The sequence below is a fragment of the Oenanthe melanoleuca genome, chromosome 2 (genome assembly GCF_029582105.1).
Source record: "Oenanthe melanoleuca isolate GR-GAL-2019-014 chromosome 2, OMel1.0, whole genome shotgun sequence".
NCBI lineage: Eukaryota > Metazoa > Chordata > Aves > Passeriformes > Muscicapidae > Oenanthe > Oenanthe melanoleuca.
The window spans coordinates 18,932,065-18,946,051 of record NC_079335.1 but is presented as its reverse complement, the minus strand read 5'-3'; the positions used below and the strand labels follow the sequence as shown (position 1 = coordinate 18,946,051).

The following is a 13,987-nucleotide window of genomic DNA, read 5'->3' as shown; positions in this document are numbered from 1 at the left end:
AACATAAGGGAGGGGAAGAACGCCCTTAAGAGGAAATCTGATTTCTTTCTTGCAGCTGTTTGGTTTTATTGAGCTGTGATTTTCTATTCAAAATAAAACAAACTTGGAGTTAAGAAAAAATTTACAGGCACTTTGGTGAAAATAATGAAGAGAAAAGTGCTGCATAAGTTATTTTCACCTATATCTTGATTTTACTTAATGCTGGCTTTTTAGGAGACAAAGTGAAATATTAAAATTATTATTCATGCTGCAAATAGTTAGGAAACTATCCTTAAATTGTTTTTCTTATGCGTGAAAATTCCTATGTTGGTAGAAGGAAGACAGGAAAGGTAAGAACTATGCCTCTCAACCTTAAATAAGCCATTGAAATTAAAAAAAAAAAAAAAAAAAAAGTGTGAGGATAGCACTGATGTTTTAAGTTCTGTAATTTGATCTTGTCAATTAAATCTTTCTGGTGTTATGTTTCCCACAGGAGGGCAGCTCTGGTGTACCACGACCAAGGCCATCTCAGAGGGTGAAGAGCTGGTCGCCTTTGTAGTGGATTTTGACTCCAGGCTGCAAGCCGCCAGCCAGATGACTCTGACGGAGGGCATGTACCCCGCCCGCCTGCTGGACTCCATACAGCTGCTCCCGCAGCAAGCTGCCATGGCATCGATCTTGCCTACAGCTATTGTGAACAGTAAGTCAGGAATTCTGTTCTATAAAACAGCAGTACTTTAAGGCACGTGTGAGGAGCTAATGCAGCAATGGTGAATTCATGGCCACACCACAGCTCAAAGCCTGCTTTTGCTCCCCCATCATCTCGGAGATAAAAAGAGCAGGAAGAGGAGTCTGGCGAGAGCCTCACCCAGAGTACCTGACCTGCCCTCGTGTGGAGGCTCTGTGATCTGTTCCCAGAGGCAATAGGATTAGAAACTATTTAAAAAGTAGATGAGATAGGTCGGCTAACTCAAAGTCCAGCCTCTGCTGCTCTAGCTTGTTGCTTACCACTGCAGTTTCTGGTAATAATTCATGATACCCAGAAAAAGAAAAGGAACACATCCTTTCAGTGACTGTTTCAAAATGAAGTGGAAATCATGCCTTATAGCAGCCCTGATTTATCATAGCATCTCCACTCAATGTGGTTAACCAAGAATGCTTTTACATCTTCTGGTCATCAATGGGCTCTATCATGGACAAAATGCAGCATGCATTCAAATGCTATCCTTAGAGAGGAGGGACAGAAGTGTTCCTGAATTGGAACAATTCAGCTCAAATTAAATTTTATATCTTTAACTTTTGCATATTATTGCTGTTTACTTTTATACAGCCCTAGTTCCTCATCCTCCTTTCTAATATACTAATATACTTTCTAATATTCTAATATACTTTTCAAATATACTGGCCATTACCATGATCCTCACCATTCTTAACTCTCAGCACTTTGCAAGTCTGTCCATTTAGACTCCATACTGGAGCACTTCATCAAGCTTTCTAAGTATTATATAAGTATTATTATAAGTATTATATAATATAGTTTCTAAGCATTATAATTACTTATAATGAACACAGTAAATCAGGTGCACATGCACATGATCTGCCACTCAGACTCACACTTAATAGCACTGAGTCTTGAACAGTCACAACCTCTTCAAGCTCTTCACAGAGGACTAGTTAAAATATCCCTGGTAACACATTTCATTCCATGTTTTTCTTTCAGTTCCTTTTTTCTTTTTAATTGCTTATTCTCTGGTAAACAATTTTGTTATCTACCTATTTATTGTTAGCACAGCATCACATTTCTGGAAACATCTTTTCTGTCAGCACTGGCTTTTGCAGAGCCCTGGAAAGTCACACTGAACATTGCTAAGAGAAGTCTTTAAGTTTATGGTGCATCAGCTCTTCCTATACAGGTTTAGCAGCAGCTCAGAGTAACTTCTGTGTTCTTGACTCCAGGGAGGTGCTAAAATACCAAGTCTTACTGCCTAGAGCTTTCCATATCAGTCCTGACTCTGCCTCTGGTCACATTTCATTGCTGAGTTGGAAAAATTCAGTTTCTTCATTAAAGTCTTGAACTTGAAGTCTAGCAATAAGTTGAATGAACCTCTAGATTTGTAATGAAGAAGCATTCTTTTTCTAGATATCTGAAAAAAAACCCCTTGCTTTTGTAGGTTGCTTGTGGGATTTTTTATGTTTCCAAACATTTCCTAGTTGGAAGAGCAAAATTAGAATATCACCTTTAGCTCATTCAGCTTGAGACTGAATGTTTCATTATATGAAAGTATCCATTGAAATAAATTGCAGTATTTTGGTTTTAAGTAATTAAAACATTAGCTTCAAGCAGCCCTTATCTGTTTTGCATCACTTCAGAGTAGTAATAGTTTCAGATCCCATCCCTATGTATTGTTCTCCCTGAAATTCCATTCCCTAACCATGTAAAACTCCTCAATTGCATTTCCTCTGCTTGGCATGTAATGGGAGTCACAAATTCACTGTGCATAACTGCAGCTACAGAGTGGTCAGGCCATCTAACCCATAGGAAACAAAGATGGCTGGAAGTCAAATTCATTAAGATAATCAGAAAGTTCAATTTTGTGATGGAACATAGTCAAATGAATTCAAATAGGACATGTTGCCCATATCAGAATTTCCTATTAGTACTTTTGGACTTTCTTTTCTGTGGAAACCTCAACAGTTCAACTTTTTTAAACCGTTTGAGACCAAAACCAAATGTTGAAATGTCACCTTTAAAGCAAGGTGGACATTTCAAATTATGCAAGCTGTATCAGTAATGTTTTAATAGTGGGGGTATGTTGGAACACTAACTGCTTCATTAAATGTTTGTGTCTGAAATCCATGCACAATTATTCAGTGGCAAAAGGAAATATAGAAATTGGTAGTGGTATAAATATTTTTTGCAAATTCATGAGCAGAAAAATAGACAAGCATTAGCATTGCAATCAGAGAAGCAAACTAAGCAATGTAAATTTTGGCTGCAGTTGTAAATATTTAGCAAATAAAAGACTCATCCATATCAATGGGTTGGAGTCTTCAACTTTGTTCATCCAAAGGAATTGAAACAGAGCAGTTGTCCTATACACACCAATATTTGAAATTAAACATAAATTGTCATGAATGATAATGAATTACATCATCAGCTACACATGCCATGTTTTCAGAGCAGCAGGCCATTCTTCAAAACTAAGTTAATTACAGTCTCCAGCAGCTCTTTGCATTCTGAAGTCAGGGGAGTTTTGATGTTGATCACAATGTGTTTTGATGTTGACTGCAATTGCTAATGCTGAGGTCAGCTGTCATAGTCTGGAGTCACTCATAATTTTATCCTCTCTCAGTCTCAGAAACAGTTGAGAGGTGTCCAGACCAGAAGCAGAGAAGGGTTCTGTGCCTGTCATAATTCCTGAAATCTATGCATGAATGGGAATAGTGTTCATTGACTTAATCCAAGGTATAGAAGGGACTGTTCTCATGATTTAGCAATATAAACAAGTTCCAGTGTTGAGCTGTGGATCTTGTCATAGTTTAATTAACTAGTGTAGATGTACTCTGAAAGAGCAGGGATTTCTTCTTGCTCTTACTGATAGGATGGAAGATTCACCTTTCAGATAAATCAAATAGATCTTTTGTCTTCCTGAGATGTATACACAGATACTGTGTAGGTGTCCTTTGACAGGGTATTAGCTCACAAATATCTGTCCACTTGGTGTAAATATACCATATATATTGTTACTTTTGACATTATTAAAGTATGTACCCTCTAATGCATGATCAAAATCCTCATTTCTGCTCCTGAAAACACTCTGTGCAACTTCTGCATGGTCTCTCCTCAGAAGGGTGCTGACACTTTGGGATAGGAGACAATGAAAAATTGCCTTATTTTTAGTAAATATCCTCTGTGCATAATGAAAAGTGGAAAACCAATAATTTACTGAAAACAAAAATATGGAGAACAAAAAATACATAAGAAATTTCAATTTCTATGATTAATAATAAGAACCAAGTAAATAGACCTACTGCTTAGTATAATATCACATTCCATATTATAGGATCTTAAGGAAAAGTAGTCCAGTCTTGCCTCTTGGATATCAGAGCAAAAGGGTTTTATAGTAAAAAATGCATAAGCATACTGAAAATACATATTCTTCAGAATGATCTGCAGTTAGCACTCAAAAATTCCAAGGCCCAGAGCTGGAAAGTCTTGTGCACACAGAAAAAAAATTGAAATATGCCACTTAATGAGTAGTGATGTTTTGGAAATATAGAATAGTTCTTGAATTAGTATTGTATGTTCCCAGCAAACATTTAATTTAATATTTAAAAATCATTATGGGCCAAGAGCTTCTAGCAGATTTCTTTATGCAATTTAAAAAAAAAAACATTTTGAAAGAAACAACTGTGTCCCATGTTAATCTCTCATCTGCAAGTGATAGTTTAATAAACCCATTTTTCCGCTTTCAATGTTTTATTAAATAAGTATTTTTTAATGGGGAAGGGTGTGGAATTAATCTAGCTGTGTTAATTGCTTGGCAGCAAGTGAACTGTGGCTGACCTGCACCTCTTGTACTTGCTTGTAGAGGACATATTCCCTTGTAAGTCCTGTGGCATTTGGTACCGGAGCGAGCGGAACCTGCAGGCCCATCTCATGTATTACTGCAGTGGGAGGCAGAGAGAGGGGCCACAGCTGTCAGAGGAGACTGAGGACAGTGCTCAGCAGATATCCAGTGTCTGCCCCTTTCCACAGTGCACCAAAAGCTTTTCAAATGCAAGAGCTCTGGAAATGCACCTAAATTCTCACAGTGGTAAGTATCACGTGTTTTCATGTATCATCTTCTAGATTTAGCTTTTTAAAGAATTATTCACTATAGACATTCAGTAGATCAATGTCTCTCCAAATATATGCAAGCATTGCATGTAGATAATACCGAAATGTCAACAGTTTATGACCTGTTTTCTACACCAAGTACCTCTCCCAGGTAACCAGTGTCATTTGCCTTATCTGCTAATCCACATTTGAATGCTGTCTCTCTTTTAATGTGTGTATACACACATATAGGCAGCATTTCTTTACTGGTGAAGGTATGATCAGGAATCCAGACCCAATCAATTACTGCAGGATTCCAGCTACCAAACATACACACAACCAGAACACATGTCCTTCTGAAGTAATATCTTGGTGCCCTAGAGGAGGCTTCTTAGGCAGAAGGCTTTAAGGATCGTGGTCCAGAACTCTCTGCTTTTAGCAGGACACTTGTTTCATTAAAAATCTTCTTGTTTCATAGAAATACATTTTTCTCTTCTTATAAATATAAAATGCAGGTTGTATTTTAGAATCACAAAAACATAGAATCATAGATTTGTCTAGGTTGGAAAAGACCTTTGAGATCATCAAGTCCACCCTTAAACCATGTCCCTAGGCACCACATCAGCATGGTGTAGATGGCCAGTTTTGAATTTAATGAGGGCTGGAAACACAAGTTAAGAGTTTGCAGGACATTTTGCATAGGAGTTTTCAGTAGCAGAGAAAACCTACAAATAAGAAAGACTGCAGTGTCAGTGTGTGGTGTGTTTGCTGTCTGGTGTACAGAGCTGCTTCTGGAAAGAAGCAAGGGCTCTACAGGTGTTCCTGATCCTCCTGTTAGAAGAATGGAGTCTAAAGGACATTAATGGGTGCTTTAGATTTAGAATTATTTGGCTGCAGTGTAAAAAACTCCTGGGGCATGCATAGTCTACTCTGTGGATTTGGTGAGGAAAAAAACGTTCCTCTGATACTTGGGTATCAATTGCAAATGTAAAAGGCAACATACTGCCTCGGAGGAGTTTTGTACCTCCCAGAAAAGGACTAGAAGAGTGCTGAGTGAAAACTTCTTTATGTAGACAACACAGAAAACCCTTAGCCATTCATTTAGAGGTCAGATCTTTTTGTGCTTCAAGATCTTGTCAGGCTGTTGCTGTTTTCTGTTTGTTGCCTAGCAAATATTTCACTGTTCAGTAAACCAGGAGAGCCATAGACTACAACAGCTTCAAAAAGATCAGGTGAATGCAGCCCAGTGTGTCTTACAGCCTGGTAATTATAACCAGATATTCTGGAAGATTGCAGATTAATTTCTCCCCATGCTGAGGGAGAAAATGAAATATTAGCCATTGTGCAAAAAATTTGCTTCAACTATTTTCATTTTTTACATACCATTGTCTTAGGTGTGGAGTTTTTTGAGCCATAAGCTGTGAGTGACCATGTCTGTGTGTAATCTAGACATCTGTGTTCCTTGAAAGACACAGATCTGATATTGTGGTGAATTTCCAGTAAGAATCTTTAGTTATTTCTTAGAAGAGAGGCTAAACCTCAGGCATTTCTCTTCCTTTTTAGTCACAAACTAGTCTATTCAATAATTTTTGCTCTCTTTCCATCCTGTCAGTCGTTATTTTTCTATACATATTATCACAGGTTATAACACCTCTGCAGTAGGAATGAAACATTCTTTTTCCATTTGCCTTGTAATCTTTGGAAGTCCCGTGTTTGTTTCAACTGGTGTTACTGTTCCCACTGGAGGCTGTAGCAGATCTATACCACTGGAATTCAGAGCCCTGACTGAAATGCAAGGTCCCACAGAGGCTGCTGTCACTGTGCCACATGATGGGGAAGCATGAGAAGCACCATCTTGTGTCAGTGGAGGAGCTAAAGCCTCATGTGGAAAGAATGCCTGATGGGAAACAAGTGCTGACAAAAGTGCTGTCTTTGTGTCTTCTTGTCTCCCTTCTGGCATCTGAGAGCAGGTCAAATTTCAGATGTCACTCACAACTTGGGGGATCACTGATGCTAGGGAAGAAGGGAGGATCTCCAGGTACAGCAGTGTGACTACACACAGAGTGAGCTATAATATTCTTACAGTTTTCTATTGTCCAACTACCACACACCTATTGCACCTGAGGAGGCGTATGTGTAGGCAGAACAAATGCTCATTTTAAATTCTGAATATCATCCCTATCAATATTTTTTCAGTTCTTATTGTCTAAAAGGTAACTAGAATCCGTGTTGTTGCAGTAGAGAAATTTGGTCTTATCTCTTTTAAAGCATTTTCAATTTCAAAATGCCATGAAACATGGAGTTTTTTGTTTCATCGGTGATTGTGAGATGTCTTTGAATGCACTGTTCTTGATAAAGTGGTAGTGATTTCTTGAGGAAAAGGTGTCATATTATAGCAGTAGTTGCCAACAGCCATTATATGTGAAAGATAAAATGTCAGTGAAGCCATGTCTTACTGCTCCTCCTCCCTTCACAAGGTTCACAGCTCATCAGTCCTTTCTGATGAGGACAGATCTGTAACCTCTTCCCACACTACAGCCAACCCATGCAAGCAAAGAGCTGAGCATCAATAATACTCAAAATGCTATTTCTGCTTTGTCTGTGGCTTTCAGGCACAATAAGGGCTGTACCTCAAGCTACATCATAACCTTGAACCTCTTGACCTTGGTGTGCTTTCTGTGCATTCAAAATTTCCAGTGGTTGTGTATGGAGAACATTATGTGTCCCTTTAGCTGTAACTGTAATTTCTGAGACTTTTTCATTTAGAATAAGTCCAGTCTATTTTTATCCTTTCCCTTGTTCTTTCTCTCCCTGCAGCTCTGATGAATGAATGCAAATACTAGGGCTCTCCAAAGCAGAGCAAAATCTGGGAATAACCTAGCAGTTTGAGAAAAAAACAATTCAAGTATTTGCAGAGTGACTAATACCATCTCATCACAAGAAAATTATAATTTTCACTCTGTTCGTACCTTCTGTGCAGCTGATTTCCCAGTATTCTTCATGAGGGATGAAATGGTCACTTGATTTTGTATTTTGTTTGTCTTTTCTGTAGGAGTGAAAATGGAAGAATTTCTCCCACCCGGTGCTAGTCTGAAATGCACAGTTTGTACTTACACTGCAGACTCAGTGATTAACTTTCATCAGCACCTGTTCTCACATCTTACTCAAGCTGCCTTTAGATGCAATCACTGCCATTTTGGCTTCCAAACTCAGAGGGAGCTACTGCAGCACCAAGAGTTACATGTCTCTGGCAACAAAATTCAGAGAGAAAGTGACATTGAACACTCTCCAAGTGGAAATGAAGAAGGTTTACAGCCAGCAACAGACCTGTTGAGCAGAAATGATGTTCCCCAGAGCCAAAAGACCATGCAGACTAAAGATGCAAGTTCTGATACAGAGCTTGATAAATGTGAAAAAAAGGCTCCACTTTTCCTTCCAAACCAGAGGCCAGAAACCCAGCCTGCTGCAAATAAGCAGAGTTTTTCATATACCAAAATAAAATCTGAACCATCCAGTCCAAGACTTGCTTCATCGCCAGTTCAGCCCAATATTGGTCCTTCTTTCCCAATGGGGCCTTTTCTTTCCCAGTTTGCTTTTCCCCAAGACATCACTGTGGTTCCTCAGGCTTCAGAGATATTAGCCAAAATGTCAGAACTGGTCCATCGAAGGCTGAGGCATGGAAGTAGCAATTATCCACCTGTAATTTACAGTCCTTTGATGCCTAAAGGGGCTACGTGCTTTGAATGCAACATAACATTCAATAATTTGGACAACTATTTGGTACACAAAAAGCATTACTGCAGCAGCCGATGGCAGCAGATGGCAAAGTCACCAGATTTTTCCAGTGTTCCAGAAAAAATGCCTGAAGCTGTAAGTCCCAGTAATGGTCAAAGCTCTATAAATATCCTGAATCCAGCTCCTCACACGTCAGATCCAGAAAATCAGCTTCTGCAGACATCTTGCTTAAACTCTTCCAATGTTTTAGATTTGATTGGGCCAAACAATAAAAGTCATGAAAAAGACTTTACTGCACAGCCGAAGAAGTTGTCAACTGCAAGCAATGGTGATGAGAAGATAAATGGAAAACCTTCTGATGTGAAGAATCCCAATGCTCCCTTAGTAGAGGGGGAGAGTGACCCTAACAAGACCACGTGTGAAGCTTGTAATATTACTTTCAGCAGACACGAGACCTACATGGTCCACAAGCAGTATTACTGTGCCACTCGGCACGATCCCCCGCTGAAGAGATCCGCTTCCAACAAAGTGCCTGCCATGCAGAGAACAATGCGAACTCGGAAGCGAAGGAAGATGTATGAGATGTGCTTGCCAGAGCAAGAGCAGAGGCCACCACTAGTTCAGCAGCGATTTCTGGAAGTTGCTAATCTTGGCAATCCCTGTACATCTACTCAAGAGTCAACAGAGGGCCTTGGAGAATGTTACCACCCACGATGTGATATTTTTCCAGGAATAGTCTCTAAGCATCTGGAAACATCACTGTCTATTAACAAGTGTGTTCCAGTTTCAAAGTGTGATACTGCCCACTCCACCGTGTCTTGCTTGGAGATGGATGTGCCAATAGATCTCAGTAAAAAATGCTTACCCCCGTCAGAGCGGACATCCGCTTCTCCCAAAAGGCTGCTGGACTACCATGAGTGCACCGTATGCAAGATCAGTTTTAACAAGGTGGAAAACTACCTGGCTCACAAGCAGAATTTTTGTCCTGTCACTGCTCATCAGCGTAGTGACCTGGGACAACTCGACAGTAAGGTGTTTCAAAACCCAGAAAGTGAAAGAAACAGCCCAGATGTCAGTTATGAGAGAAGCATAATCAAATGTGAGAAAAATGGAAACTCCAAACAGTCCTCTCCTAATGGAAACTTATTTTCCACACACTTAGCAACACTTCAAGGACTGAAAGTCTTTAGTGAAGCGGCCCAGCTTATTGCTACAAAAGAAGAAAACAAACATTTGTTTCTTCCACAATGCCTTTACCCTGGAGCAATAAAGAAAGCTAAAGGAGCAGACCAGCTTTCTCCATATTATGGAATAAAGCCAAGTGATTACATTTCTGGTTCTCTCGTCATTCATAATACTGATTTAGATCAAAGCACAAATACAGAAAGTGAATCTCCTAAAGGCCAGGCGCCTTCAAATGGATGTGCTGTGCAGAAGAAAGAATCTCTTCCACTACTGCCCAAAAACCGAGGCATGGTAATAGTTAATGGGGGACTAAAACAGGAGGAAAGACCTGCTGCTAACCCACAGCAAGAGAACATTTCCCAGAATCCTCCACATGAAGATGGGCACAAGTCTCCTTCTTGGATCTCTGAGAATCCCTTAGCTACAAATGAAAATGTCTCTCCAGCAATTCCTACAGCAGAGGAACAGTTGTCTAGTATAGCTAAAGGCGTGAATGGCTCTACCCAGGCTCCAACCAGCGGAAAGTATTGCCGACTGTGTGACATCCAGTTCAACAATCTCTCAAACTTTATAACTCATAAGAAGTTTTATTGCTCTTCACATGCAGCAGAACATGTCAAATGAAACAATTGGTCACCTTTGGTACATGTGTTTAGCATATTGTTCCATACAGTTTAAAGAAAGCTGTTTGAATTACATCTGGACAATCAGGAGATTTCACTATTGCTGAGTTGAAGACTTAAAGGTGTAATTTCATTACAGTCCATTAGTAAAGTGTATTATTGGTGCCATTTTCAAAAATATTAATTTATTTTACCAGCAGTATTCATAGCTGTAGTTATGTTATTTTTTATTTAAAAACTTTATATTAAAGTCATTTGTAATGTTATTGTATAGTTATTGTGTAGCACATATGGTTTGCACTGTATAGTAGATTTTAAAGAAAATAGTCGCAAACAATACAGAAAAGCATTTTAGAAATAGCTTCAAAAGCACTTGTGTATCCTGATTTTTTTTCTTATATGCTGTTGCAGATATATGTATATGCTAAAATATAACTTGCAAAGAAGTTTCAACTATGCTGTAAAGTTCGCCTTAAAATTTAAATTTTTTTGAACAATTGGGCTCGGTTTGCACTTTATATTTTAGCACATACAGTACCTTAGTCATTAGGCTTTGCATTTGTATGTAGCAGTATGTTTCTGTCCACTTTCTTAATCTGAAACGTACGTTAAATGAAGATGGCATTTTCTTTCTTGTATAGTACTTGTATTTTCTTTCGCTGATGCATCTCTGTCTCAATTTTTAAACCTTTGCTGTTAAATGCAATACTTTATAAAGAATGAACAAAATTACTGGAAGCAGTATTGTAAGAAATGAGGTCATATCAATCAGTTTTATCTTTTGAAAGGCACAGTCTAAAACAAAACCCTAAACTCAATGCTGCAATTATGAATCTAATTCATATATAAGATATATTTAAATATAAGAGTAGCAATACTGCAACTGGTGATCACAAAGATAATGTTCTACTTCTGATAGAAATAATTTCTCAACAAATGTTGTTACTATGCATGTATATGGATGGAATAAAATTCCAGATAATTGGAGAAGCTTCGCAGTACTTTCTTTAATTTTTTAAAATTTTGTTTTTCAAGGTGGGTTTAGAGCTCGCAAACTGTGAAGAAGCTCTTAGGAAGAAGATAACTTTGCCTTCTCTGGAAGCAAAGTGTTCAAAGAGACAACGAGTATAAAGGATGCCTCCACTTCCAGGGAGCCCCCGTTGACAGGTCACCAGTGCAACTGGGTCAAAGACTGCCTAGTGAACTAAAACTTAAAATATGAGGCTCTGAAGCCAGGAAGGCTGTTCTCTCTACTGGTGCCAAGGAATACATACTTCCCTGGCAGTATCTCCATATGTCAAATTCAGTGGAACAATCTTCCTAAAACCTTTGGTATGATTCTTCATTTGTTCAGTGTTCTTACAGGAAAAACAAGATCATTCATTTAAGAGAACAGCAGTTTGCTCCACTAATTCAGTATAGAAATATTAGTCAATAATTCTTGTTACATTAAAATCTGAACTAATGTACTTCACTTTCAGTTGTTCGGTCTCCAGTACACTGTTTTCATTTAAAAAATTGAGATAAAAATTGATGCACTTTCATCCTACAAATTTGAAACCAAAACCATGATCTATATAGTTACATGAACAGTTCCATTTTAGTTCCTGTATGAGCCAAAGAAACAACTCAGAACAAACTACATAAAAGGATGGTATTTTAGCAGAGCAGCCTGTTGTAGTCTAGCATAAGAGCTACAATGCCACTGGCTTTCAGCAACCCCAATTCTGCATAGTTTGGAACTGAAACTGCAAGTGTAGCCACATGTAACCCAGTAGCAAAAATAAGAAATACTTCAAAACTATAGTTGACAATTCCGCTGGTTAGCTGGGCTTTAAATACAGGTCAAGAGTGCTTAAAATTGTACTAATTCTCACTTGCAAAGATAGCTGATGTATGCATTCCCAGCCCAAAGCTGGTCCTGTAGCAAATTCTTTGGATAATAACACTTGTGAAGGAGAAAAAGCATTAAAATCATAGGGAGAATAAAATGGGCAAATGTTCATGATTCTCAGTTAAACACTCATTAAAAAATACACTAGGATATCTAAGACTTCACAATATTTAAAATAGATAATTTGTCTTGACCTTTTTGGTGGCAAACATTATTTTGAAGAATATCCATCATGCAGTAATGGGTTAAAGAACTAGGTGATTACATCTGGATTGAAATAACCTAATTCTGAAGATCCACATGCTTAGATGAAAACTTCTTTGGTGAAATTGGTCAGAAGGCTATAGGTTGTATAATTTACAATTGCTGAGCTCTAGAGGTGTATTTAGACAGTGAGAAAGTTAAGGAAAATATCTGGGTTAAGGCAAAGACCTAGTTGAGAAGTGATGCTGAAAGAGGAAAGCCTTATCACAAACGGACTCTGATCCAGAAATGTGAGGGTTCCTGATATATTCCAGACATAAATTAAAGCCTGCCATGCTGCATTATATTTTTCCCACTGGCTAGTCCAATTTCTTTCACACAACAGAATAATTCTGTCAGCGTTTTCTCTTTATAAATCACCTATTTGGTTGACTGGTTCCATTTTTACAAGTTCAAAATAAGCACAACCTGTTCATTTGCGAGTGCAGAGTTACTCAATTGTAAACACATTTTATATATTTTAGTCACTTCACAGGAAAAACTGGCAACTCTGACACATGCTAAACCCCTAAGTTATACCATAACACCCTGTGAAAGTAAAACTGTACACGAGTTAGGTGGTTAGCAGATACTAACATTTGATATTTTTTAATACATTTTTAAAAACAGAAAGTATTTTTGAAAAACTGGTCACATAGCTGGGTTCAGGAACTATGTATTCCCAGAATTTATAGACTGTTTTCAGTTGTTTCACTTTCTTTATTGCACTCACTTTTTAATTTGCTCAGGTGAAATGAGAACATAAACAGTTTGACCAGCCAGAAATCTCTCTCCTGTCTCTTAAAACAGTTTGCACAATAGCAGCCTAATCCCAGCTTGGAGCTTAAAGCACATCTACATTTAAGTCATAAGTATTGTTTACAGAAATAAACTGCTTAAATCTGTTTTCTGACCAAGGGGTTATTTGTGTTCTCTTCAGATTATACAACTTGTTTGTCCAAGGTGATAAACTGTCTATTGCTGAAAGCTTCTCTTCCCAAGTTCTTGTTTTAGGTTTTTGTAGGGTTATTAATTTTTTATCAAATCATCTATGCAAAAGGATGTCATCCTCAGTTTGTCTTTGGAATTCAGCAGGAAACAGAACACCTCAGTTAAATGGTTTGGATCCTTTAATCCCTGTCAGCTGGTGTCAGTAAATAAATCTTTGGGGCTATGGGCTGAAGAGCTCAGCAAAAGGCATTCAAATATTTCCTGGGTTTATGTTAAAAAAAGTAAAATTGCCCCACATGAAGAGTTAATATTTAGAAGAGCTGGTTCCTGCCTAACTCCCTGTGTACTGATTGCCTGGCAGGTTTTACATTCAACTTTTGAGCTTTTTAAGGAAGATTTTCTAATTCACAAAACATCCCATCCACGGACAGTGCTCAGAACTAATTTGGCCACATCCCTGTCTGCCTCACTTATTTGTTTTTATTCCAAAATTCAGATTCTGAAAGGCAGTTGTTAAGTCCTCATTCATGCCACATTTATACCACAATCTTCACAGTT

The 13,987-nt window shown here is 38.2% G+C and overlaps 1 protein-coding gene across 3 annotated transcripts in view; it reads left to right on the top strand.

The window, feature by feature from the left end:
* Positions 1-11,331, top strand: part of ZFPM2 (zinc finger protein, FOG family member 2) — a 302,873-nt gene extending 291,542 nt beyond the window's left edge. For all 3 annotated transcript variants that reach the window (XM_056483930.1, XM_056483928.1, XM_056483931.1), the window contains 3 exons: positions 473-679; positions 4,572-4,796; positions 7,851-11,331. In XM_056483930.1, coding sequence (XP_056339905.1) covers positions 473-679; positions 4,572-4,796; positions 7,851-10,342 — 2,924 coding nt within the window. In that variant the 3' untranslated portion in view covers positions 10,343-11,331. The remainder of the gene's footprint in view (positions 1-472; positions 680-4,571; positions 4,797-7,850) is intronic.
* The last annotated feature ends 2,656 nt before the right edge of the window (positions 11,332-13,987 follow it).